The sequence below is a fragment of the Stigmatopora argus genome, chromosome 19 (assembly GCF_051989625.1).
Source record: "Stigmatopora argus isolate UIUO_Sarg chromosome 19, RoL_Sarg_1.0, whole genome shotgun sequence".
Lineage (NCBI taxonomy): Eukaryota > Metazoa > Chordata > Actinopteri > Syngnathiformes > Syngnathidae > Stigmatopora > Stigmatopora argus.
The window spans coordinates 14,126,464-14,151,167 of record NC_135405.1 but is presented as its reverse complement, the minus strand read 5'-3'; the positions used below and the strand labels follow the sequence as shown (position 1 = coordinate 14,151,167).

General features: G+C 49.9%; 4 protein-coding genes and 1 non-coding gene across 7 annotated transcripts; 2 read left to right on the top strand and 3 right to left on the bottom strand.

Moving 5' to 3' along the window:
- Positions 1-430: 430 nt before the first annotated feature.
- vash2 (vasohibin 2) lies at positions 431-6,511 on the bottom strand. Of its 2 annotated transcripts, none has more exons than XM_077586820.1 (9): positions 6,292-6,511; positions 4,824-5,254; positions 3,939-4,027; positions 3,810-3,866; positions 3,544-3,618; positions 2,002-2,239; positions 1,766-1,909; positions 1,293-1,420; positions 431-850 (listed from the first exon to the last, which is right to left on the bottom strand). In XM_077586820.1, exons 2-9 carry the CDS (start codon positions 5,166-5,168, stop codon positions 784-786), a joined length of 1,143 nt encoding a protein of 380 aa, XP_077442946.1. In that variant the 5' UTR covers positions 5,169-5,254; positions 6,292-6,511; the 3' UTR covers positions 431-783. The 2 variants fall into 2 exon arrangements, with proteins under 2 accessions (XP_077442946.1, XP_077442947.1); XM_077586821.1 differs by lacking the exon at positions 6,292-6,511 and adding an exon at positions 5,633-5,934.
- Positions 3,202-3,274, top strand: trnat-ugu (transfer RNA threonine (anticodon UGU)). Its single transcript has one exon. It is a non-coding gene; the product is annotated as a tRNA-Thr (tRNA).
- A 647-nt stretch (positions 6,512-7,158) lies between the features above and the next one.
- On the top strand, positions 7,159-10,904 carry LOC144064347 (cytochrome P450 2K1-like). The gene is made up of 9 exons (XM_077586818.1): positions 7,159-7,484; positions 8,030-8,192; positions 8,306-8,455; positions 8,518-8,678; positions 8,768-8,950; positions 9,054-9,192; positions 9,502-9,686; positions 10,144-10,285; positions 10,408-10,904. The coding sequence occupies exons 1-9, from the start codon at positions 7,257-7,259 to the stop codon at positions 10,599-10,601; spliced, it is 1,545 nt and encodes a 514-aa protein (XP_077442944.1). The 5' UTR covers positions 7,159-7,256; the 3' UTR covers positions 10,602-10,904.
- Positions 10,905-10,927: 23 nt separating this feature from the next.
- Positions 10,928-15,013, bottom strand: LOC144064350 (uncharacterized). Of its 2 annotated transcripts, XM_077586824.1 has the most exons (8): positions 14,751-15,013; positions 13,330-13,399; positions 12,537-12,827; positions 11,869-12,294; positions 11,781-11,794; positions 11,637-11,705; positions 11,348-11,455; positions 10,928-11,092 (listed from the first exon to the last, which is right to left on the bottom strand). In XM_077586824.1, the coding sequence occupies exons 2-8, from the start codon at positions 13,394-13,396 to the stop codon at positions 11,027-11,029; spliced, it is 1,041 nt and encodes a 346-aa protein (XP_077442950.1). In that variant the 5' UTR covers positions 13,397-13,399; positions 14,751-15,013; the 3' UTR covers positions 10,928-11,026. The 2 variants fall into 2 exon arrangements, with proteins under 2 accessions (XP_077442950.1, XP_077442949.1); XM_077586823.1 differs by lacking the exon at positions 14,751-15,013 and having other exon boundaries at positions 10,929-11,092; positions 13,330-14,732.
- Positions 15,014-16,602: 1,589 nt separating this feature from the next.
- Positions 16,603-22,776, bottom strand: flvcr1 (FLVCR choline and heme transporter 1). Its single transcript, XM_077586817.1, has 10 exons — positions 21,935-22,776; positions 21,385-21,529; positions 20,197-20,337; positions 20,052-20,119; positions 19,480-19,583; positions 19,269-19,379; positions 19,081-19,186; positions 18,660-18,839; positions 18,296-18,474; positions 16,603-16,751 (listed from the first exon to the last, which is right to left on the bottom strand). Exons 1-9 carry the CDS (start codon positions 22,640-22,642, stop codon positions 18,391-18,393), a joined length of 1,647 nt encoding a protein of 548 aa, XP_077442943.1. The 5' UTR covers positions 22,643-22,776; the 3' UTR covers positions 16,603-16,751; positions 18,296-18,390.
- Positions 22,777-24,704: the final 1,928 nt, after the last annotated feature.

Below are 24,704 nucleotides of genomic sequence, written 5' to 3'. Positions count from 1 at the left end.
AATCTTTCCTTAAATAAAAGCACCAGGCCGCCTCATGGTGTCGAATGTACACCATGAGGCGGCCGCCTATACATTGTCATTGGGTGCTCTTATTTAAGGAAAGATGACTTAGTCTTTTTAATGGCAAAATGGTTCATCCACCTCTTTTCACTACCGGATTATACTTAGTGATTTATTGTACCTTCAGGTGGGAAAAGTTAAGTAAGCTTACAAAGAGTGACAGACACAGACCAGGATTTGAACCCATGACCACAGAGATGGGAGGCCAATGACTTCACCACTTGCCCACAGGGGCTAGCATTAACCAGTAGTATTTTTTTGTTTTGAGACTTCTACCTAAGTGATAATAGTGGGGGGGGGTGATGCAGGTCTAAAGGGCGGGACTGACTGGGGATGGAACCCTTTTTTCTTACAAAAAAAAACGACATAGTATAGTAAGGCTTTTTTTTATTAAAAAACGACATAGTAGAGTAAGTGGTCATCACCACAAAAACAATTGGTTCCAATTTCACAGCACTCTCCAACATCAGGAGATAACATTTAAGTCCAAAAGTTGGGCTTTTTTTTTTGGAATACTATATCAAGTGCACGTCAAACAAAATGAAAGGCCGCCGTCGCAACGGACAACTTTGAATTGTTTCTCACCCACGGTCAGACGCCCTCCCCACGGAGCGGACGGCCGTCCGCGTCAGCCGACGAGAGGTCTCGCCAAAGGACTTGGGCTCGGGCACCGCTGCGTCCGCGCTCGCCGATTGGAAAGGTCCAGAAGCAGACCAACACGTCTCAGATCCGGATCTGGTAGCCGTCGGTGGGCGTGCTCAGTTGGCATTTGCTCTCGGTGGGCGCCGGCCTGCAATAAAGACTTTAAACGTTAAAGTAATAGTCAAATACGACAAAAACGACAGAATAGGCCTGAATAGGATAATAGTAGGGCTAACTATAGCCTAAAAAAAAATCAACTACATAAGCTGTTGGTGGTCAGAGTGACCAAAAATCAAGAGACATTTCAAGCCGCAGGCTCAGCCTGATAGACGTCAATTGTCATCGGGAAAAGACGGTAAAATAGGGAAGGAAAGACCTATACCAAATAGGTGCCTGTTAGTTTGTAGCCAAAAAGCCGGCTACGGTTAAAGAAAGAAAAGAGAGCAAGTCGGCCAAAGGTGACCTTGGCGCCAGCCTAAAGCCTCCGCCAAAGTCGACAGGTGCCCAACGGGGCCGCGGGCAGGCAGCTGTCACGGGCTCCGGTTTCATCGCTTTGGACACACACACACACACAAAATGGCGGGACTCACGACTTGTCTCGGCGCCGGGCCAGTCGCGGCGGCGGCGGGCTGCTCTGCCTTCGGTGGCGGCTGGGCGACAGCGACTTTCCGCGGCTTCGCGCCTTGACGGGAGATTGAGCGCTGGACGACTTCAAGATCTACGAAATAAAATCCCCACCGTCAAACCACATGGCTTTCAAATGGACCCGAGTATTTGTGTATTCATGCCAAGTGACAACTTTTCATTCAATTAAAAAAAAATACAAATGAAAATGAAAGCCGTCTCTTGTTTTCATTCACAACAGCACAAAAACAAGAAAGTATGACCGATTCAATTGCAAATAACCTTGGATCGCTGTCAGCCAAACGAACTGATTGGATGGCTCAAAGCCCCATTAATAAAATAAGAAGACTCGGAGCGTCGGAAGTATCGGTAGCCAATCAATAAAATGAAATGGAGCGAGCGCCGTCTAAACCGAAAGAAGAGAACGGCAGCCCGGCACCTTCATCCTCATGTCGCGGCCGTGCTTCTCCAGCTGCCGCCGGACCTCGGGGGCGGCCATCTTGGCGGCGTTCAGCACCAGGTACTTCCACTCCACCGGCTGGCACACGTGAGGGTCGTGGGGCACGTAAAGGCCGATCTTCACCTGAAAGCGGACGGAGGACGTTTGAGGATTAAGGCCTCGGTGCCGAAGACGAGATTGCAAAAAAAGAAAAAGAAAAAGGAGGCGAGGTGCACCTTCTTGAGGCTGTGCTGGTATCGCTTGTAGGAGCACTCAAAGTCGGCCACCAGCTCGCCCAGCGTGCGGTGTCCCAGCGGCTTGTCCATCAGGTCGGCGCGCCGGCTCATGCCCAGCGAGCCGTAGCGCCCCTTCCAGTAGACGCCCAGGACCACGTGGTGGAAGCAGTGGCCCGAGAACTGCGTCTTGAAGCTGATGGGGAAGCGCTCCAGCGACGTCAGCCCGTTGGTCAGGTAGCTGTCGGTGGTCAGGTGGAGTTAAAGTTAGCTAACAAGATGTCGCCTCCGGAGTTAAAGTTGGCTAACGAATCTTTGAGACCAAAGGCGCCGCTCAGCTCGCTCGGATCCTACATGCTCGCTGTTTACACTTTTTGGGGAGGTGCCAAGTGATGGACTATTTATCAAACTAGGAGACGTTCTGTCTCCTAGTGAAATGAACCAAGATAATATTGTTGTGTTACTTTTTGAACTATTTTTTCTTCTTCAAATGAACTGAAAATGGATTGGAAATCCAGCAGTGTCAACAGCTAGATTAGGAAATATACTCTCATTTATCTATTAAAGTTTTTGAATGAAAAATTTAAGCACATTTCACTATAATAAACAGTAAATATATCTTTTTTCGTCGGACTTTAAAACTAGATTCATACGACGTCTGTGTCTTTGCCAGCCCAGTCAGTGTACGTGTAATATTTACCGAGTGTGTTGTGGTGCTAAGTAGGAAAATACGAAAAATAGGAAAAAATACTACATACCGCTGCCAGCAGCTCCTTCCTAGTCCAAATCATTTGGGCTTCAAACGGGGCCATAGTATCCAAATAGTTCATTTAGCGCCGTCTCAACAGTCGAAAGATGCTTGATTTGTTTGAGAGTTGGACGTGCTAACATGCTAAAGTTACAGCGTGCTCAAAGACGAAAAAACAATGACGCTCGTTTCAAATCAAATCTGGTTTGTCAACCACCGTTAATGTCAACACACGAATTTGAGGACTACGGTAGCAAAACATATAAACAGTATTTGAAAGAAATTCCCTTAGCTAAATGCTAATGTCGAGTGATTCGGTTCCGAGCGGGCGCCATTTTGAAATGCGGCGGTGCTCAACTATCGCGCGCAAAGGGAGTTATCGCGAGAGAGCATTTGTTAGACTGTTTTGCGTTGCGCCGTTTACGTAAGGGCTCTGTTGAGCCAGCTAAATGTGTGGCCCTATAGCTCAGTGGTTAGAGCACTGGTCTTGTAAACCAGGGGTCGCGAGTTCAATTCTCGCTGGGGCCTGTCTCCACTTTTCTCGAAAAAAATGTTATAAAATAAACATGATTAGCCTGCGAGGTGATCTCAATATAAAATTCAACTTGTTTGCTGCTATTCACAGACGGCTCTAGGAGTCCAAATCTTTTGAAGCAGTGGGGTTTGTTTCCTTGCTGGAATTCCCTCAAATTCAAAATATATCTATATTTTTGGATTCCAGATCAACTTTTTGGGGAACGCATAAGGACCCAAGCCAGCTCTTGTTGCTCGGCAACAAGCGCTAAGAGAAAGGATACATTCCCAGGATGACGGCTTCCAGACATTTGATGGGCAGCGACTCCCGCACCATCTCGCGTGCCGTCTCCATCAACCTGGAAAAAAAATTGGTCTCAAAACCAAGCGGAGACAACTTTTTTTGTTGCCCTAAAATGACACCCTGGTTGGCATTGGGAAAACAAAACGCATACGGGTCCCAACGAATAGGAAAACGTTGACGCCAGCTAACTTTGGCGTTTCCGAACGGACGTGACGCCTCCAAACAATGATAGGAAACGGGACCAACCCGCAGAGAGGCCGGTTCTTCTTGATCTCAAAGAACTGCATCCCCGTGTGGTTGTATCTGGCGGCCCGCGGTTAAGGAGACGTTCCGTCCGTTTGTCCCTCGCCCCGGACAGAACAAAAAGAAGGATACTGCAGACCTTTCATGAAATTCTGGACCACCAGCAGCCAGTCCGGCACGGACATGGCGGGCTTGAAAGTGGGCAGCGGGGGGACGTGATGCTGCCAAAAAAAGGAGGGTGGGGGCTGTGGTTAATTGAACACATTTTTTTCATTTTTTTGTATCCTCTTAAAAGCATTAGTAGTCATTCAAAGACACACAAATGAAAATTAAATCCATGAGAAATAAGCCATTTTGTGTAGAAAATGAATTTTTAAAGATTTCCAATGTTTTTGTACTCAGACAATTGAATGCCTTTTTGGTTTTATACGTCTTTTGTGACCTCACATAGCTTGGGCCGCCATTAACGTTCAACTGGGTGCAAGACATCGTTGGATTACGAGGCGTATCCCCTCGGTAAATCAAATTATATTCCACATCTACTTATATAGTGAGGTGGCATCAGCGGTAGTAGTATAAGCATGTCGCATACTCCAAAAATTTCCCATCTTTGACTCACATTGGATACTCGGGCTGGCGCTCGCTCCATGAGTTTGGAAAAAAATGTCCAGCGGACTGAGCGCTCCGGCACCAAAGGGTCAAATAGCTTGAAGAAAACAGCGGGGCGGGCGGATAGGCATCGTGTGCGACCCCATTAAAAGTCCAGTTGGCAGCGGAGATTATCCTGCGCCCAGATTGTATTGGAGGCGGGGATTAGCGCTATTTGCTTTGTGTCATTCAGGCCACCGCTGGCTGAGCCACATTTGCGCTACCAGGACGGTATGCGTGTGTGTGTGTGTTCCATACAGAGTATTAGACTTAGTTGAACTCATTCGTTGCAGAGTTACCCGGTTCGCGTTGCCATTTGAGCCGGTCGTGCCAGAAAAAAAAGATTGTCGTCTGCTTACGCCGACTCACCTTGGGGAGGTTGGCGGCGTTGCGGATGGCGTCCACCATCTCCTGTCCGGCGGGGTGCACGGCGGCCACGTGGGCCCACATCCTCTCCCAGGTGTCCACTTGGATGGGGAAGCCGGCGCGGTTGACGGAGAAGAGGAGGCCCCCGTCCTTGCGCTCCTCGTCCTCTTCCGGGCGCTCGGGGCTGCTGCTGCTGCCTCTGCCGGCGTCGTGGTCGTCAGCGCCACGACCGCCTTCGCTGGACTCCTCCCGCGCCACTCGCCCCAGCAGGCAGTGGGCGCTGGAGCTCTTGGAGCGTCCTTTCCGGCTCAGTTTGGACGCCCGGACGGAGGAGTCGGGGCCGGTCATGGCCGGGGAGACCCGCTAGCTACCTGCGGGCCGACGGCATGCCGGATGGACGGACGCTCGGCCTTGGCTTCCTGGCCTCCAACCACCTAGCCGGGACCACAATGGATATTGTTAAGCTTTTTTTTTGTAAAAGCCTATCAAAATAAAAGAAAATTCTTACTTTTCCTTTTTATTTATTTATCAATGAACCAACCCCCTGCCCAAAATCAGTATAATCATGCATACAATTATAATAATACTATTACCCCATTATAAACTTTGGTCAAATGAAGCGTCTGGTTAATATTTATTGATTTATTCATTCGTTTCACCTTAAAAAAGAACAAAAAGGACACGTGGGATATTTTCAGTTGACTTGTTTGGAATTCAAATTCCCACAAAGCAAAGTTATAAACTGTGTAGTTATCAGGCTTTTGATTACAAAGACATCCAATCTTCTACTTTTACAAGTTAAGAAGTCATACCGAGTTGGAAGCCTGTGGCCAGGCCCCGGGACGAGAAGAACGACAGGCAACGTCTAAAAATAGACTCGGGTGGGGGGCAAAAAATAGACTCGGGTGGGTGGGCTCGGATGGGGGGCAAGCGTTCCGACGCCACAACAAGCCGCCGTAGCGATGACGTCAAAAGTCAAGCAGACATCGACGTCTCTTCTCGCAACTCTGATAAAAAGTTACTCCTGGCTTTCTTCGTAAGAAGGGCCCAAATTCGTAGCATTTCTTTCGCTTGACTTCAAACAAAAGGACATTTAAAACACACTCAATCCTTGAAAGTTGTGCTCTAAGAAAAGAGGAGTTCAAAATGGAGAAAACGTTTGTTTGAGAGCCTGTGTAACTTCATCTCTCGTTGTCAAACTCGCGCTCAGACGAATATCTCACCGGAAACGCCAAGCCGGCAGCGTCACAGTAAAAGTATCGCTGCTGACAAATTGCCAACGACTCGCCAAAGTCAACCGTAATGCTAATTTGTAGAATTGCCATTTTTAAAACTAACCCGGTCGCCATTAAAAAAACACTCCTTTCTAAGAAACATCATTTTGAGCCTGCGTGCTGTGTCAACTTTGAAAATCCGAGCTGGAAATCATTTTTCTTTTTGCCTGATAAGTACCTTGCTGTTTTCCACTCACCTCCTCTTTCCCCCCGTTGTTCACTTCCCGCCAAACGTCGCAAAGGAGCTCTTGCGAGCCTCCGGTGTCTTTCCGGCGGCCCTCCCTGTTGCCCCCGCCGGCTATCCCGTTCGTACGGCCGGCGTCATATGGCCGCAGGTCCCGCTGGCTTCCATGTTTCGCATCCAGCGGCTGGGAGGCGATGCGACTGTTGCAGACTCCGAGTCGAGTCTCTGTTGGGACTGGCTGGCTTCCAATTGGTCGTATCTACGATAAGGGGCGGGACAGAAAAAGACACCTCTCTCCAATTGGTTAGAGTGGGGCGTCAGGCGTGTTCTATCGCCAATGAATATGAATGATGCTGTTGCACCAAGTCACAGCAGTTTGACTTGATTTGATCGTCTTTTCATATTTTTTTCCGACAATAAAACTAATGAAATCAGAGAAATGATGCAGCAGTTGAAATTCCTGAAATCTGGAAGGTTTATAAAAATATGTTTTGCTACATACGGCTGTTGTTTGATCGCGACACTCAGTTTTTGAATGGGGTTACAGTGCCCTCTGCTGGATATTAAGTTGATTGCACTACAGGCAGATAAAATTCCGAACGTATCAAACAAAGTACATTAGAATATTTTGGCATGTAAAATAGAGTTTAAGCCTACAAAATTCCTTTGTTTTTCCTTTTCTTGCAAGTCACATTTTGGTGAACACTCTTCCGAATGCACTTTAAATCTCGTTATACTTGTATAATGACAATAAAAGCATTCAATTCAATTTTCCCCAAACAATGTTTTTTTAACACGAATTATCAAAGTGCATACGTAGTCGCTTACTGAAATTTGACCCCGTTTTCCCGGGGCTAATTCGGAGCCCCGCCCTGTTGTGGGTTGTCCCTGCCGAGTGGATCTGGACTCGGGAGGGTTCTCCGTCACCTTGCCTCGACTGGAACTGGCTCCAAAACTCTTATTCAACTCAGTCCGAACATGGACGCGATCACGAACGCGATCACGGACCCTCTGAGCACCTTGGGCTCCGCGGGGCTGGGCTCTTCTCTCCTGGTTCTCCTCCTCCTGCTCCTGTTGGCCGTTTACTCGGCCTCCGGGCGGTCGGACCCCCGGTCCAGCACGGAGCCCCCGGGCCCCAGGCCGCTGCCCCTGCTCGGGAATCTGCTGCAGCTCAACTTGGGAGCACCGCATCGGACCCTCTTGGAGGTGAGCGTGCGGGCTTTTGCCTATCCTATCCCGGATATGTCAACAAGAGTGTCCCCCGCCCCCCCTTCCTGCTTCTCGATCACCGTCTTAATGTACGTATACTCATCTTTATCGCTTATCGACGAGGTAGTGCGTTTATTTTTGAACGGAGCAAGTTTGTTCCGTGCACTTTTCGACTCTAGCTGCAATCTGCGACTATTGCACCCTTTTTTTGGTGTCCTTCCAACACCCAAGAGGTTAAAAATTAGCCATAAGCACGCTCCGATTAATCCAAACAATCGGGGATACAAACTCTTCCACAAAAGTAAACAAACAACAGTATTTACCTGACTTCTTGTTGATTTTGGAGCAAAAAATACAGCTAATATCAGTATATAGTGTGGTAAATGATTACACCGGTCTTCATGGTTTTGACATTTGCAAGTTAGGTAATAACTTTTATGGTAACCATTAAGTCCAAACAGGTGATGGCCGGTCATTGCATTTTTTTCCATTTTCTTCCCTTCTCGACGGGATACGTACTTGAAACGTTTGACGTGGCCAAGATGTCCAAGAAGTACGGCCCGGTCTTCACCTTCTACATGGGGCCCAAGAAGGTGGTGGTCCTTGCCGGATACCGGACGGTGAAGGAGGCCCTGGTCCAGCACGCTGAAGAATTCGGCGAGCGAGAACCTTTAAACACCATTAAGGAGGCCAAGCTGGAGCACGGTAAAAAAATTCAAAAAAAATACGCTCACATGAATGCCAAAGTCGTCATACTTGAAGGACTTCAAGGACCGGCCTGAGTCCACGTAGCGCTGACTCTTTGCGGCTGACCTCAGGCGTGGTGTGGAACAACGGAGACTCGTGGCGGGAGATGCGTCGCTTCGCTCTCAGCAACCTGCGAGACTTTGGCATGGGCAAGAAGGCGTGCGAGGACAAGATCGTGGAGGAGTCGCGCCACCTCTTGGAAGTCTTTGGGGAGTTCCAAGGTGGGTCAGTTATCCGTGGGTTCTCCGTGGGTGCCCCTGCCGCTGACTGGCGGCGCTTTCAGGCCAGGCCTTCGATAACCAGCAGGCGGTCAACTACGCCGTGTCCAACATCATCTGCTCGCTGGTGTTCGGCAGCAGGTTCCGTTACGACGATCCCGCCTTCACGGCCATGGTGGGGCGCACCAGCCGGGCCATTCAGATCGTGAACGGTCCGTCCCTGCAGGTAAGGAGGGGGCCGTCTGGGCTGGGCCGGACCGCTCGCTCGCTCGCTCGGACCGCTCGCTGAAGCAGAGCGCGCCTCCTCCGGGCCAGTTGTACAACATGTTCCCGCGGCTGGGCAAGTGGATCTCCTCGGCCAGGGAGGAGCTGGCCCGTCTGGGGGCGGCCAACAGGAAGCAGGCCACCGAGCTGATCCGGGCCCTGAAGGAGACGCTGGATCCGCAGAGTAGCCGAGGATTGGTGGACGCCTTCCTCATCCGTCAAAAACAATTGGAGGTTCCGTCCCGTTCCCGTTCCCGTCTGCGTTGGCGTTCCCGTTCCCGTTCCCGTTCCGTCTCGTGGGAGCAGCGGCCCTCTCACCTCGGACTTTGTTTGGCAGGAGTCCGGCGACGTGGGTCACTTCAACGAGCCCAACCTGCTAATGACAGTCTCCAACCTGTTCGCCGCCGGCACGGAAACCACGTCCACCACGCTCCGCTGGGCGCTCCTCTTCATGGCCAAGTACCCCCACATACAAGGTCAGGGCTGAGAAAACGCTGGTTTTGACTACTTTGTGACCACTTGAAACTAATCGGGCGCCATCTGACCAAGCCGCCATCGCGGAGACTCTTTTTTTGTAGACCAAGTGGCTCAGATGAAATGTATATTACAGGGGTGGGCAAAGCGGTCCCGGAGGACCGCCGTGGGTCCCGCTGTGGCCCATTGTCCAATTGTTTGCCCACCCCTGGTATATTTGGTTGTTTTTTTTTCCAAAATACATGGTTGCCAGATATGGCACGATGGCGCTTTGACGAAACTAACGTACTGGGTCGCCGGGAACCCCTCAGAGAAGGTCCAGGAGGAGCTGACCGGCGTGATCGGAGATCGGCAGGTCCGGACGGAGGACCGCAAGAACCTGCCCTTCGTCGACGCCGTCATCCACGAGACGCAGAGGCTGGCCGACATCATTCCCATGTCGCTGCCTCACCGGACCAGTCGGGACGTCACCTTCCGGGGATTCTTCATCCAGAAGGTGAGCTTCTGCGCAAATACGGAAGCAAAACGCCCGCATGCGGGAATGCACCAAGTACGACAGGAAGTGACCCGGAAATGCCCCCAAATCAGCAGCAAGTCACCCAGAGAGGCCCCAAAATGTGCAGGAAGTGACCCGGAAAGGCCCCAAAATCAGCAGGAAGTCACCCAGAGAGGCCCCAAAATCAACAGGAAGTGACCCGGAAATAGGACGTGGTCTTGAAATGCAACAGGCAGTGAACAATGAGCAGGAAGTACCTCTGACGTGCTCATCTCTGGACGGGAAGTGCTTCAGGAATGACCCTAGATCTAAAGCAAATGGGCAAGAGTCAACAGGAAGTCACTACAGAATGCGTACAGGAAGTGACCCCTTAAGAATGTCATCCAAATGAACAGGAAGCCACGACTCGGGGGATCTGGGTCACGTTAACTATCTACTTGTTGACTTTTCCCGCCAGTGGACGACGGTGTACCCGCTGCTGACGTCCGTCCATCGGGACGAGAGCCAATGGGAGAAGCCCGCCTCCTTCCACCCTCAGCATTTCCTGGACGGGGACGGAAAGTTCGTCAAGCCCGACGCCTTCATGCCATTTTCCGCCGGTGGGTGTGGCCGGGGGCGGGACCGGGACTCGACGGGGGCGGGACCGGGACTCGATGTGGGGGCTCGTATGGTAGCTGGAGTCAAGTCCGTCTGACTAAATGGAAGATGGCGCCCTCCGCAGGTCGCAGGGTGTGTCTGGGCGAGAGCCTGACCCGCATGGAGCTCTTCATCTTCTTCGTGACGCTGCTGCAGCACTTTTGCTTCCGACCTCCGGCGGGGGTGTCGGAGGACGAGCTGGACCTGACGCCCCGGGCGGGCTTCACGCTCAGTCCCGTCCCCCACCGCCTTCGCGCCATTTGCAGGATGAGCGGCTGACATGTTGTTTCTTTGATTCCTTTCCGCCATGTTCTCATCCAATGGCTTTGAAACCATGCGTCAATTTTGCTCCAGCGTCAAGCTGGCCGTTTAACAAAAATGAATGGAGAGGAAGATGACGGCGACGATTGACGGAGTGGCCTTAAGTCGACAGGAAATGATTTGTACTGCCCAGAAATCAACAGGAAGTGACCTGCAATATCCCCCTCGTCTCGTGCCAACATTGGAACTGTAGCGTTTTTTTCTTCTTCCCTTTTTTAATAGCATCTGCTAAAAAAGAATGATGTGACTTCTTTTGGCTTTGTGGATAAGATTGTATTCTCTTTAGTCAAACATTAAATAAATACTCGTGACTAGACTTTTTTTTTTTCTCCACCCTGTCACGTCTTTTTTGTTTTGTTTTTTCTTGCTCGCCGACCGACATCTCAGCGTTGCGACGCCCCCCTGATGGCGGCGTACGTCACCGCGGCCTCCGCTTCCTGTTTCAGGACCTGCGTCAGAACAAAATGGCGTATGTTAGCGTCTTCCCCCCAAAACAATGATTTCATTTAAGTACGTCAACTTGTGCGCTCAAAATCAATATGCGTGACTTCATCCGGCAAAAATGTCGTTGAAAAAGATAGTCGTTGTTAACGATATTAAATTTCACTCATCACATTTGCTTTGAGTGACACACAATTATCGAAATCTGGCGCTAACCTTCATTTTGAAGATATACTAACGACACCCGCCAATAAGAAGGAGACCTGTTTTTGGGGGTGCTGGTCCTGCCGCTCGGCCGTCGTCGTCTTCTTCTTCTTGACACTGACGGTCGCGTAGGTCACGGCGGCCTCGGGCTCTTCCGGCGACCGGTCCTTTCCCGATGACAAACGTGACGGCGTGACATTTGGAAAAAGACTCGTTTAGCCCCTTCGTTTATTATTTGATCAGAAGCAAAGCCTCTACTCTTGACTCAAAAGACGACCCATCGTTGACGAGAAGGCGGGACGCCATCCACCGAAGCAAATTTGGAAATCAATTGATCATTCTTCTCACCTGAGGTCGGCCCGAAGTTTCCGTCTCGCGGTCGTAAGTGACGTTGGCGTAGGGCGAGTCGCTTTCTCCCTGAAACGGCAGGCGGAAAATGAGCCTTTGTCGGCCATTCGGGCCGGCGTGTGGGAAGCGCCGTCAAAGGCTTACGTGCTTGGGGACGTCTGAGGAGAAAAATGAGGAGCAGCGCTCAAATCCTGGTCCTCCAAAAAGAAAGCCGGCGGAACGGCCTACGTACCTCGATCGGCGTTCCTTCTGGACTTGACCAGGACCGCCACGAGGACCGCGAGGAGGACGGCGACGACCGCGGCCACCCCGACGCCGATGAGCACGTTCCGTTGGGGTGGCTCCGGCGACCCCGCCCCCGGGCCCGGGCCTCCTTGGGTAACCGCCGGGGAGTCGAGCGCGCGCCCGGCTTGGATCTTCACCTCGCCTTTCCTCACGTACTGGCACGTGTAGTTCCAGGGCGAGTCCCCGGGAACTATTGGGACGCCGGACCGGCAGTAGTCCTGCCGCACACGTTCCGGCGGAAGTTCCTGGCCTTGGCTGTCCCTCCAGCGGATTTCGGAGCAGCGACACTCGTAGCGGGGCCAGCAATACACGGAACACCTCAGCTCCCCTTCGCCGGATCTGCTCGGATCGCCTTCCCACGGCGACCACGTCACTGCGGGGAAGAAGGAAGCCCAGTGGTGTGGTGAGGCCGAGGGAGGGACGGCTTGCCCTAAAGTTCACAGCAAGTGAGCCAAAACGTGCAGGAAATCATCTGAAATGGTGCCAAATGGCCAGAAAATGAGCCACGCTGGACAGCCAGTGACCCACAACCACCTAGAAGTGACCCCAAATGTACAGGAAATGACCCGGAATGGCGCCGGATGGCCAGAAAGCAAAACATAAAAAGGGACTCACGCGTCATCACTGTCAAGAAAAGTCTTTCATTGTCATTGTCCGGGTCACACTCGAAGAGTCCGGCGTCGTCCGCCTGCGTTCGTCGGATGACCAGCGAACAGTCGTCCCTCAGGGCGAGGCGATGACTCCTGGCAGAGCTCCTCACAATTTGCCCGTTTTTGGCTTCCTCCACCGGCATGACGTAGCCCGGCCAGTATAACCATCGCGAACGGGAGCAGGGCCTCCGGTGGCAGGGCAGGGCGACCTCGTCGCCCGCCACCACGTAGACGTAGTCGTCCTTTCCGCCGACCGCTGCCGGAGACCAGAAGCCATTGATTGTTTTGAAGGGACAACGGTTTAAGCCAACGTTCCCAAAGATGACCCCAGATGTCCAATCACTTCCGAGTGGGAGGGGCCAAATAAAAAAAAACTTTCTGTTGATATTGGGGACATCCAATCCAATCCAATTCAATCTAATCTAATCCAATTCCCCAGTCACTTCCTGTTGATTCTCTTTCGTTTCAATTATTTGTAGCATTTTTGAGTCACTTCCTGTTATTTTGGGGGGGAATTCAAGGAAGCGTTTTTGATTAAAAAATAATGACCAGCCGAATCAGTGAAGCAAAATCTACTCTAGTGGAAATTGTATTGATAATTGTGACGTATGGAAATTGGATTTTTTTTTCTCCGTTGGAAGTTGTAGTACGGCGACAAGAGTTCTTACCAATCAAAAGGAATTGGACGTCTAACGACAGTCAACGAGTGCTCGGCAAGATATCAAAATGGCAAAGAGGAAAAAGGAAATGTCGCTCACCTTGAAAAAAGAGCAGAAAAAGAAGCATCATCTTGACCAAGCTGAGCTTTTGCTTTGATGCGACCATTTCCTACAAAAGCCTCAAATCAATAGAGCCCGCCCTGCCTTTTTTCATCTAAAATAATCCTCCTAACGAGGCCTTGTCTTATTGCGGCACCATCGTGACCAAAGAGGAAGTGAAAAGTAGAAGGGGGAAAAAAGCGTGATGCAAAGAGTCAGTTTATTGACAAGGCATCAAAATGAAAAAAAAAAAGACTTTATCTCTATCAATAGGAAGTACAGCAGTTTGACAGGCAAGAAACAAAATGGACATTTGACAGACAAGAGTAAGATTGCGCTCAGCTCCTTTTTTCCCCCCCCACGGAGTCAATGCATCAATAGATAATTCATGTTATTTATTACTTTTTTGCTTAAGTTAGAAATGAGCTTGAATTAAGAAACCTAATAAGCAAAGTTAAATATATTCATGAGCCTAAAATCATCCATTGTATTTCAATGAACTGAAATCTCAGAGCAACTTTTACATTTCACATTCTTTTATATTCAAGTTCACGTGTTTTATGCTGGAGTCATTTTATCAAAGATATTATTGAGTTCAAATGTAGACAACATTTTTCTAAAAAATCATAAGTTTCCCAAAACATCAGGTCTCATCCTCCAATTTCATTAGGTAAATGACAAAAAAATCTTTTTTTTTCCTTAAATATGCATTTTCAATTGTTAATTTAATTATGACCTCTCAAAAGGCCTCATCAATGTTAAACAAAAACAACTACTCGGTAAGAAGACGACAAAATTGAGCACAAATCACACTAAAAAAGAAACTGCAAATATAAATGACCTGTCATCTTCTCGGGGTCCACACGAGGGCAGTCTTCGCGTAATTTTTTTTTTTTTTTTTAAATGTGCCCTTAAAATAGACGTCGGATCCGCTTGAACGAGGGTTGCCACGCAGCCGTGACTCCCGGCCCAAATAGATTGGACGTCTATGGTCATGGTCGTCGGGCGTTGCCCACCCGCCAGTTAACACGAGCCCAACTGGCAAAGCCCAGCGGAGGCTAACATAGCTATATGGGGATAGCTAAATTGCGCTAGCGGAATTCCTATTCCGCTCAAAGCCTGTGTTTATTTAAAATAAGAGCCAATTTTTGTAGCTCACTGTTGCCACAATTAAATTTTAGGGAAAATAACCTTTCACTAGGCATTTCCTGATATAAATTTCAGTGTTTAATAAAGGACCCATCATTTGTCACTAATATATCACAATAGTGTCAACTCTCTCTCTGTCTCTTTCTCTCTCTGTTCCGATCGCGCCGCCGCGTCACGATCGGGAATGGATTCGGACCCAGGCGCGGGGAAGTAGGATTTGACGAGGTATTAGCTTCAAAGCAACATCTTTGATAACTCGGAAGGGATCTTACAACACAACGAGGACTTGTGAAACGAAAGCGATACCAAACCGGAAACAGGAGAACGTGAGGTATCGAGGAGAAAGGTAGCGTGGCTGCATGGCTACTGAATCCACGCAGTGACTTCCAGTGACTTCCAGGAACATGCAGGAAAGGTGCAGGAGCTTGCAGGAACGGTCCGACGATGATAATAGAACTAATTGGTGTTTAAATACTAACTCGGGATGTCAACAACAGATTGATTCCAGCTGCTCCGCCTCTAAGGCAGGCCAGGATGGACAAAACAGGGCGCTCCTATTGGTGCCCTTGTTATTCCTAAATGAATGTTATCTGTAACCGGCCGTATATGGCCCGCGGGCCGAGGTTGAAAAACATGTACACACACGACCCGGGGTCGGGGCGAGCGCACAAATCCCATTTCGGTGAAACGTCCGTTCGGCGACCTGTCCGTCGGCCAAACGTCCGAGTACCGAACTGACCGACACCTGGGGCCCCACCCACCATAGCCCTGGACCATCTGGGCCGATTGCCCTGTCTTTTCCTGTTTAGATTGTTTGGCTTCACTATGTCATTTGGAAAGTTGGAGTTTTAACAGTGATGGCGTGACATTTGGAAAAAGACTCGTTTAGCCCCTTCGTTTATTATTTGATCAGAAGCAAAGCCTCTACTCTTGACTCAAAAGACGACCCATCGGTGACGAGAAGGCGGGACGCCATCCACCGAAGCAAATTTGGAAATCAATTGCTCATTCTTCTCACTTGGGGCCGGCCCAAAGTTTCCGTCTTGCGGTCGTAAGTGACGTTGGCGTATGGCGAGTCGCTTTCTACCTGAAACGGCAGGCGGGAAATGAGCCTTTGTCGGCCATTTGGGCCGGCGTGTGGGAAGCGCCGTCAAAGACTTACGTGCTTGGGGACGTCTGAGGAGAAAAATGAGGAGCAGCGCTCAAATCCTGGTCCTCCAAAAAGAAAGCCGGCGGAACGGCCTACGTACCTCGATCGGCGTTCCTTCTGGACTTGACCAGGACCGCCACGAGGACCGCGAGGAGGACGGCGACGGCCGCGGCCACCCCGACGCCGATGAGCACGTTCCGTTGGGGTGGCACCGGCAAACCCGTCCCCGCCACTGGGCCCGGGCCTCCTTGGGTCACCGCCGGGGAGTCGAGCGCGCGCCAGGCTTGGATCTTCACCTCGCCACCCCTCACGTACTGGCACGTGTAGTTCCAGGCCGAGTCCCCGGGAACTATTGGGACGGCGGACCGGCAGTTGTCCCACCACACGCGTTCCGGCGGAAGTTCCTGGCCTTGGCCGTCCCTCCAGCGGATTTTGGAGCAGCGACACTCGTAGCTGGGCCAGCAAGACACAAAACACTTCAGCTCCCCTTCGCCGGATCTGCTCGGCTCGCCTTCCCACGGCGACCACATCACTGCGGGGAAGAAGGAAGCCCAGTGGTGAGGTCGAGGGAGGGACGGCTTGCCCTAAAGTTCACAGCAAGTGAGCCAAAACGTGCAGGAAATCATCCGAAATGGCCAGAAAATGAGCCACGCTGGACAGCCAGTGACCCACAACCACCTAGAAGTGACCCCAAATGTACAGGAAATGACCCGGAATGACCCACAATCAACAGCAGGTGACCCACAACGACCTGGAAGTGACCCCAAATGTACAGGAAATGACCCGGAATGGCGCCGGATGCGCAGAAAGCAAAACTTAAAAAGGGACTCACGCGTCATCACCGTCAAGAAAACTCTTTCGGTCTGATTGTCCGGGTCACACTCGAAGAGTCCGGCGTCGTCCGGCTGCGTTCGTCGGATGACCAGCGAACAGTCGTCCCTCAGGGCGAGGCGATGACTCCTGGCAGAGCTGCTCACAATTTGCCCGTTTTCGGCTTCCGCCACCCGCTTGCTGTAGCCCGGCATGTATAACCATCGCGAAAGGGAGCAGGGCCTCAGGTGGCAGGGCAGGGCGACCTCGTCGCCCGCCACCACGTAGACGTAGTCGTCCTTTCCGCCGACCGCTGCCGGAGACCAGAAGCCATTGATTATTTTGAAGGGACAACGGTTTAAGCCAACGTTCCCAAAGATGACCCCAGATGTCCAATCACTTCCGAGTGGGAGGGGCCAAATAAAAAAACTTTATGATGTTGGGGACATCCAATCCAATCCAATCCAATCTAATCCAATTCCCCAGTCACTTCCTGTTGATTCTCTTTTGTTTCAATTATTTGGGGCATTTTTGAGTCACTTCCTGTTATTTTGGCGGGAATTCAAGGAAGGGTTTTTGAGTAAAAAATAATGACCAGCAGAATCAATGAAGCAAAAACTACTCTAGTGGAAATTGTAGTACGGCAACAAGAGTTCTTACCAATCAAAAGGAATTGGACGTCTAGCGCCATCAACAACAGTCAACGAGTGCGCGGCAAGATATCAAAATGGCAAAGAGGAAGAAAAAAATGTAGCTCACCTTTAAAAAAGAGCAGAAAAAGGATAATCTTGACCAAGCTGAGCTTTTGCTTTGATGAGACCATTTCCTGCAAAAGCCTCAACTCCATAGAGCCCGCCCTGCCCTTTTTTCATCCAAAAAAATCCTCCTAACGAGGCTTTGTCTTATTGCGGCACCATCGTGACCAAAGAGGAAGTGAAAAGTAGAAGGGGAAAAAAAAGCGTGATGCAAAGAGTCAGTTTATTGACAAGGCATCAAAATGAAAAAAAAAAAAGACTTCTCTATCTCTATCAATAGGAAGTACAGCAGTTTGACAGGCAAGAAACAAAATGGACATTTGACAGACAAGAGTAAGATTGTGCTCAGCTCCTTTTTTTCCCCCCCACGGAGTCAATGCATCAATAGATAATTCATGTTATTTATTACTTTTTTGCTTAAGTTAGAAATGAGCTTAAATTAAGAAACCTAATAAGCAAAGTTAAATATATTCATGAGCCTAAAATCATCCATTGTATTTCAATGGACTGCAATCTCAGAGCAACTTTTACATTTCACATTCTTTTATATTCAAGTTCACGTGTTTTATGCTTGAGTCATTTTATCAAAGATATTATTGAGTTCAAATGTAGACAACATTTTTCTAAAAAATCATAAGTTTCCCAAAACATCAGGTCTCATCCTCCAATTTCATTAGGTAAATGACAAAAAATCTTTTTTTTTCCTTAAATATGCATTTTCAATTGTTAATTTAATTATGACCTCTCAAAAGGCCTCATCAATGTTAAACAAAAACAACTACTCGGTAAGAAGACGACAAAATTGAGCACAAATCACACTAAAAAAGAAACTGCAAATGTAAATGACCTGTCATCTTCTCGGTGTCCACACGAGGGCAGTCTTCGCGTAATTTTTGCTTTTTAAAATGTGCCCTTAAAACAGACGTCGGATCCTCTTGAACGAGGGTTGCCACGCAGCCGTGACTCCCGGCCCAAATAGATTGGACGTCTATGGTCGTCGGGCGTGGCCCACCCGCCAGTTAACACGAGCCCCACTTAGGAGTGGCAATCCTTCCTCCCACCCTCCCTAACTGTCTCCCTCCCTCCCTCCCTCCCTCCTCACCTTGGAGCGCTTTCTGCTTGGGTGGCGTTCAAGTGGCGTCGGGAAGAGCGAGCGAGCGAGCGAGCGTCCATCCCGGCACAAAAAGCATTCCTGGCCTACAGCGACGTTTCCCTGGCGAAGCTCAATGGAGGCTCCGGCTTGACCTTTTCCTTTTCCTCGGCCGGCCGCTCCGCGCAAAGCTACCAGACGCAAAAGGGCGGGGGTTAGGGTGGAGATGCACGCCCCTTCCATTTGAAGACAGGGTGGGGGGGTGGATGTCGATGTCGGGTATGTCGGGTCATTCCCGCTTCACGTCGATTGGAGGTCTACAACGCGCCACGTTTTAACGACACCACCCGGCCGGAGAGCGAAGCGGCGAGCTTACCGGCCGACGGGCGGCGGGTTCGCCCTCGTTGACGTTGTGGCGTTTGAGGTCGGACTTGATGAAGAACGTGAGCAGCACCCCCAGCGAGATCCAGGCGCACAGGAAGAGGTTTCCGGCCAAGGGCTTCTCGTAGTCCGTGGTCAGCTTGCCTTGAATCAGGGTGAAAATCACCCCAAATAGCTGCGGCCAAACAAATACACCAGGAGCCGCCATTTTGTCATTGCTTCTGTCAGTCACATCGCCCGCGAATAGTACATATGTAACAAAAACACTTACTAATCTATTTGGCTTTCATATCCAACAGGCTAAATGTTGATCGTGTCCCCCCCACACACACACACACATATTTCATACGATGTGGCAAAAAAAGATATTTAAAAGGAAAAGGTGAAGTGGGCCAAAAATCAAAAGGAAAAAAAACCTGCGCCGAAGTGTTGAGGAGCCCGGACGAGGTTCCCTCCGACTCCGGGTAGGTGATCTCCACTCCATACTCGAAGCCCACGGGGAGGTAGCCCGTCATGAAGAACCTGGTGTCCGAGAAATCACTTGAATTTGAGGTGGGTGGGATTTGTAAAAAAAAAAAAGACAATAAATCAATCAAGGGCCTACCCGAGCAGACCCCCCGTGAAGAAGACCACGTAGATATTGTTGAGGTCCAACGTGAAGGTGAACAGCAACATGCTGAGAAAGGTCAAGATGTTGACCAAAAGCGTCGTCATTCTGGAAAGGGGGGGAATCCAAACACTTGTTTTTGCTTTTTTTCTGTCAATATTCCCTTTTCAGTTTGTTAAAATGCCTAAAGAATTGTCGCGAGACCCACCTGAAGGTCTTGGTGTGGTCCAACCACAGGCCGCAGAGGATGGAGCCCACCATGCCGGCCACCACCAAAGTCAGGCCGATCCTCCCCGCGTTCAACTCTTCATTCTGAACAACGTCAAAGGAACATTTTCAGACCAAGCGACCGGCGAAACAATTCCCGCAATTTGCCGCCCCGGGTTATCGTCGTCATTTAGCGGCGAGGTGAAGACGCTAGTCCTGACATTTGAAATCCACACCCTGGCCGTAATAGCAAAAGGTGCAGGCGCGTTACATTCTAGAAGCATCCAAGAGTACAAAAGGGAGGATTTAGCTGGCGTCGGGTTAGCGCTCGGAATTCCCAAGCCACAGAACAGCCAGTCAAACTGGATTGGAACCAGGTCGTTAACTGGATTTCATGTCTAATACGTTCGATGGCAGTGAACGAGTTCACAAAAAAAAGGGGTTGGGGCACTGTTAATATTCGCAGGTATCGATAGCACCGCCCCCGAATTTTGCAAACGACGACGGAGTTTCCATTTTAGCAATAAACGTCAAGTGGAATTGTAGGCGCTCCATGTAATGATGGCCTGTTACCTCATAGCACGCCATGATCATCTGGTTGAGGATGGTGGACACCGAGTAGTAGGAGCCCGTGGTTATGCCTGCGCAAAAAAATAAGAATAATAAAAATGGGGAAAAGAGGGGGGGGTGAGGGCGAGCGACCATGGGAGAAGCTCACCGTAACTGAGGAGCAGCAGTCCGAAGGCTTTGTTCTTCATCAAGTTGAGCACCGAGGTCCGGTACGAATAGTCCTCGGGGGGGCCCACGGGAAGGACGGCCTGGGCCCGACTGGGCGGCAGCGGCGGACGGTCCTTTATCACTGCCGAGCACAAACGGTCGGCGAGCCGGTCATTTTAGGCCAGAAATACTGAAAGACTTCATTCAAAAAAAACATTTTATTTATATAGTAAGGAGCTGAACATTTGACAAGGGTACTACTGGTCCAAATGGATTCGATGTTTTAGCTCAGGGGTCGGGACGTTTTTGAAAAGAGGGAGCCATAAACAATTATTATTTTCAAATGTTATTCCTTGAGAGCCATACTCACAATTTAAAAGTCAAAATACATGAAAATGTGCCAATTTTTTTAGTCATTTTACCACTTTTATAGTACAAAAAAGTCTTTGAATTCTTTTGACAACATTGTTACGCTGTTGCTAATCAATGAATATCAATGAGTATCAATGAGAGAATAGATGCAGAAGACTCTAATGAAAAAAAAAAGTCAATGCCACAGTGCCGATGTGACGTTCCTATTGGTGCGTTCGGGACTCGGCTCTCTCACCACCGCTTTCCATATTTTAGCTCAGAGCCATATGCAACCATCAAAAGAGCCACATGTGGCTCCCGAGCCATAGGTTCCCTACCCCTGTTTTAGCTCACGGAGGAGAATTGACTGGCTGGCAAGCTAGCAGCTAGCTAGCTAGCTGTTTTTTTTGTAGGGGAATTGACTGAGCGGCTGGCTTCCTTTAGTTTTCACCCTGTTCATAGAATACATTAATATTGAATGAGAAGCTGCTCTTCCGGTTCTTCCTGTCTTTTATTTTGACTACACATGTACCAGCATAGCACCTTGCTCACGCGGCTCCTTTTTACGGAATATGGCCGGACATGACATCATGATCTCACTTCGAAATGCCCCAACATCAACACGAGGTGACCGACGGACAGGAAGCCAGGCAGAAATGACCTTAAATGGAAAGAAAGTGACCCCAGAATGCCACAAATGAACAAATAGTCACCCGGAAATGACGTAAAATCAACAGGGAGTGATCCAGAGTGCACAAAGAGCGGCAGCGAATGGCATCCATCCCAGGTAAAGACTTGATGTAAATGGCAGCGAGACAGTTAAAAATAGGAGACGTACCTATGACGGTGAGGAAAAAGAGGACGGTGGATACGGCGGCGGTGCCGTAGAACATGACGCTGATGTTGTGGGCCGTCAGCGCCACGTCGTCGGGCGTGTTGGGCACCAGGACGGGGGGCAACAGGAAGCCGATGGCCACGCCCAGCTGCGGAACACATGATGCATAAAGTTATCACTCCATTCTCAATGGATCCTTTTTGTTGAAGTTTCGCCATCACCGCGTTGCCATTTTTACGTTTCCGACGCGGTACGTTCGGTCGTCGCAACCTCTCGGCGTTTGGATTTTAATGCGATCGCCGCCTAAGATAAAAATCGTCGAAACTTTTCCTCAGTTTGAGCATCGCCAGTTCGGTGCGATCGATAGGAAAACGGACAACGGGCCGGCGATCGACGGGCGATAGGGCGCGCTGTGGGAGAGACTAAACATTCAAACGGCTTCACGCAAGGAAAGCGCCTCTCTCGTAATTTTTTGCCTGAGCGTGCCTTGGTTTGTTCAAGCATTTTTGCACAAGCGTTCGTTCGTTCGTTCGCTCACTCGCTCTGGCCTCACCTGGTTGCCGAGGACGGCGGCGGCGCAGGCGGTAGAGACCTCGTTGGGTCCGAACCAGACGGAGGCGACGCGCGAGGGCAATCCCAGGATGAAGATCTGCGCCACGGAGCAGACGATCTGCGCCAGCATGGTGACGGCGTAGAGGTCTGGCCCCACGCTGGCGCACTTGAGCCAGGCGCCGGCGCAGTTGAGGCCGGCGCCCAGCAGCGCCGTGAGCCGCAAGCCGCGGCGATCCAGCAGCCAGGTGGCCGGGAAGATGAGCGGCACGTAGGCCAGCATGTAGACGATGGACAGCCAGTCCACCTTGGCGTTGCTCACGCGGTAGAAGCGCGTGAACACGTTGGCCAAGATGCCGTACTGGATCCACTGGAAGGCGTTGACCAGCGAGTACAAGCTGAACACGGCCAGCACCGAGAAGCGCTGCCAGTACAGCTTGGTCTCGGGGGGTTTCGTCCCCTCGTCCTCCGCCTCCTCCTCCTCACCCTTGAGCATCGCCGAGTCTTCTTGGAATTCTCCTTCGCCGCCGCCGCCGTCGTCCTCGTCGTGCTCCTCCTCCTCCTCTTTTTTATCGGCAGCCGGCTCCGTTTCCAACTTGGTCTGGAGCTCCGGCTGCGGGCTGATGTGCCCGGGACCGGGACCGGGACCGGACTCGAGCGGGGAGCCGACGTCCGCACGCGGATGCTCCTGCACCAGCTCGCCCGCCACCATCGCTCGCAAATTCCCCCCCTCCCCTTCCCTTCCCTTCCGTTCCCTTCCTTTTCCTCTTCTTCGGTGGCTCTCGACGGTAATAGTTTATTGAGAGAGCGATACCGGAAGCGCTTCTTCGATGCTTGGAGCGTGCAGAAAGCCGAAGTCCGCCTTTATGCTTTGTCGTCGGGTGGAGGATGGCCCCACGCCGCCTCAGCCAATGGGAGGGCGGCAGCCGTTCAGGCGGCGCCTTGACGCTGATAGACGTCCAGCTACGTCGAAGGGAGGGCTGCCAGAGAATTATCCATACCAGCAATAGACGCTGAATGGGCAAGTACGGACGGAATGGACGTTCATTGGCGTCATTGGAGTCAGAGTAAATGTGATCTGATTTGTTTTTTTTTAGATATATAAATACTTAGCTTATTAAAAAAAATCAAGATCCATTTAGAGTGGGAGGGTTGGCCAACAATGTAGATTGGACAGCTCCCTTTACATATATATATTTAAAAAAAGCAGGACGGTGGAGCGAACATTCATTTGTTGCCAACCTCCCACTTCAAAAGGATTGGAAATCACAGTGGGTGCACCTTGGCCAGAGGAAGAGCAAATGTTCACTTTTAGCCTATCGACGGTGCTAAAATACGGCCGCCAAGATGATAACGCTGCACAATGAGATCTTCCATTCACGGCAACCGTTCGCCCATCATTAGTGCTAATCCAAATCTTAGAGTTGACTCCGCCCACTGATTGAGAAAAGTGTCCTGATTGGCTGGGATCTACGAAATCCTTCGAGAGAGCCCATGCTAGTTTTGGTTTTCTTCCGCGGGCCATCTGCCAGCTGTTCTCTTCCCCGAAAGGGCTTTGGGGGGTGTCCGCTTGCCGCCATTGACGGTACAAGATGTCCAATTCTTTTGGACCAGGAAATGGAAAGGACACCTACGTAAACTTGCCGATGCCAGGCAGTGAGTCAATCCTGTTCCTGTTCGTTGGTCCTTTCCAGATCACTTCTTCTTCATTTTGGGGTCCTTTTTGATGATTGGGCACCATTCATTCCTAGGTCACTTCTGGTACATATTTCCCTTTTTCCCCAGCCAGAAATAATCCCACTTGATGGATTTTTTTTGGAGGGGTCTTAAATTATGTTGTACAAAAAATACAAATAAATCTACTTTTCTAGTTAAGATATTCCCACATTCATTTATAAGTCGTTATTTTTCCTGTGCGTTTATTTTTTTTTTTTGGGTAAAAAAAACTATTGTAAGAGACGCGCGAAGCCGCCAAAGAGTTAACCCGGCGATGACCTCTGACCCGAAAAGCCCCCCGTTGATTTTTCTGGCCTTTCGCACGACGCCGACCCGTCGCGCTGATCTTTTCCAACAACATCGGACTAAGCCACATTCCTGCCGTAGATCCGTATCTGCGAGGCCCATTAACGCAGGCAAAACTTCAACAAGTGTAATCTGATTACTCTGTGCAAATTCATATGACCGCCACAAATGATTGCCGTGTGATCGTCCCCCCCCTTTTTAACACCATGAGTTGAAAGGGAAATCGAGACAATAATCTACCATATCAATAAACATTGAAATCACGTGTCAAAAGGAAAATTCTGAAATGCTGTCTTTTAATGAGGCGTTTATTGAGGACATTTTGTTTTCTTGAACCCAGAAAGGCAGAGTAAACAAATATGTTTGGCTGCGTTCTCACGCAGCGCGCCGCGCTTCCTTGGCGTGAAATCAAAGACGGCCTCAATGCAAAATAAACATGCCTAGGTAGGGGCCCCCGGCGGCCATTTTGATCCTCTTATTTTCCATGTTGCAACCACAGTCGGCCACGGTCAAAGTAAAAAAAATAATTACAAAAATGGGATAGTTGCAATGCATTTTTGGTTGGTATGTGTAAAAATGTATGTTTCAAACGGTTTGGGTAACTTCTCAGAATGCACTTTGGAATAAGCTCTTGTCTTTTGGACATTCGTTCATGAATAATTAATATGTGGTTTGTTGTTTATGACTGTATTGTGTTTACAAAAAGGAAAATAAGAATCAAATCTCCCGTGATGCTCATCGCAGCAACGAAT

Excerpts from the sequence above, each read along its gene's own strand:
- LOC144064350 (XM_077586824.1), bottom strand. The coding sequence starts at position 13,396 with ATGGTCGCATCAAAGCAAAAGCTCAGCTTGGTCAAGATGATGCTTCTT. Across the intron at positions 11,456-11,636 it reads AAACTTCGGGCCGACCTCAG|GACCGGTCGCCGGAAGAGCC; the intron begins GTGAGAAGAATG and ends TCATCGGGAAAG. Across the intron at positions 11,093-11,347 it reads ACCAGCACCCCCAAAAACAG|GTCCTGAAACAGGAAGCGGA; the intron begins GTCTCCTTCTTA and ends GTTCTGACGCAG.
- flvcr1 (XM_077586817.1), bottom strand. The coding sequence starts at position 22,642 with ATGGTGGCGGGCGAGCTGGTGCAGGAGCATCCGCGTGCGGACGTCGGC. Across the intron at positions 21,530-21,934 it reads CCGCCGTCCTCGGCAACCAG|CTGGGCGTGGCCATCGGCTT; the intron begins GTGAGGCCAGAG and ends TGTGTTCCGCAG. Across the intron at positions 19,187-19,268 it reads TTCACGGGGGGTCTGCTCGG|GTTCTTCATGACGGGCTACC; the intron begins GTAGGCCCTTGA and ends CTCGGACACCAG.
- vash2 (XM_077586820.1), bottom strand. The coding sequence starts at position 5,168 with ATGACCGGCCCCGACTCCTCCGTCCGGGCGTCCAAACTGAGCCGGAAA. Across the intron at positions 3,619-3,809 it reads AAGAACCGGCCTCTCTGCGG|GTTGATGGAGACGGCACGCG; the intron begins GTTGGTCCCGTT and ends TTTTTTTTCCAG. Across the intron at positions 2,240-3,543 it reads GAAGCCGTCATCCTGGGAAT|CTACCTGACCAACGGGCTGA; the intron begins GTATCCTTTCTC and ends GACCACCGACAG.
- LOC144064347 (XM_077586818.1), top strand. The coding sequence starts at position 7,257 with ATGGACGCGATCACGAACGCGATCACGGACCCTCTGAGCACCTTGGGC. Across the intron at positions 8,193-8,305 it reads GGAGGCCAAGCTGGAGCACG|GCGTGGTGTGGAACAACGGA; the intron begins GTAAAAAAATTC and ends GGCTGACCTCAG. Across the intron at positions 8,951-9,053 it reads TCCGTCAAAAACAATTGGAG|GAGTCCGGCGACGTGGGTCA; the intron begins GTTCCGTCCCGT and ends TTTGTTTGGCAG.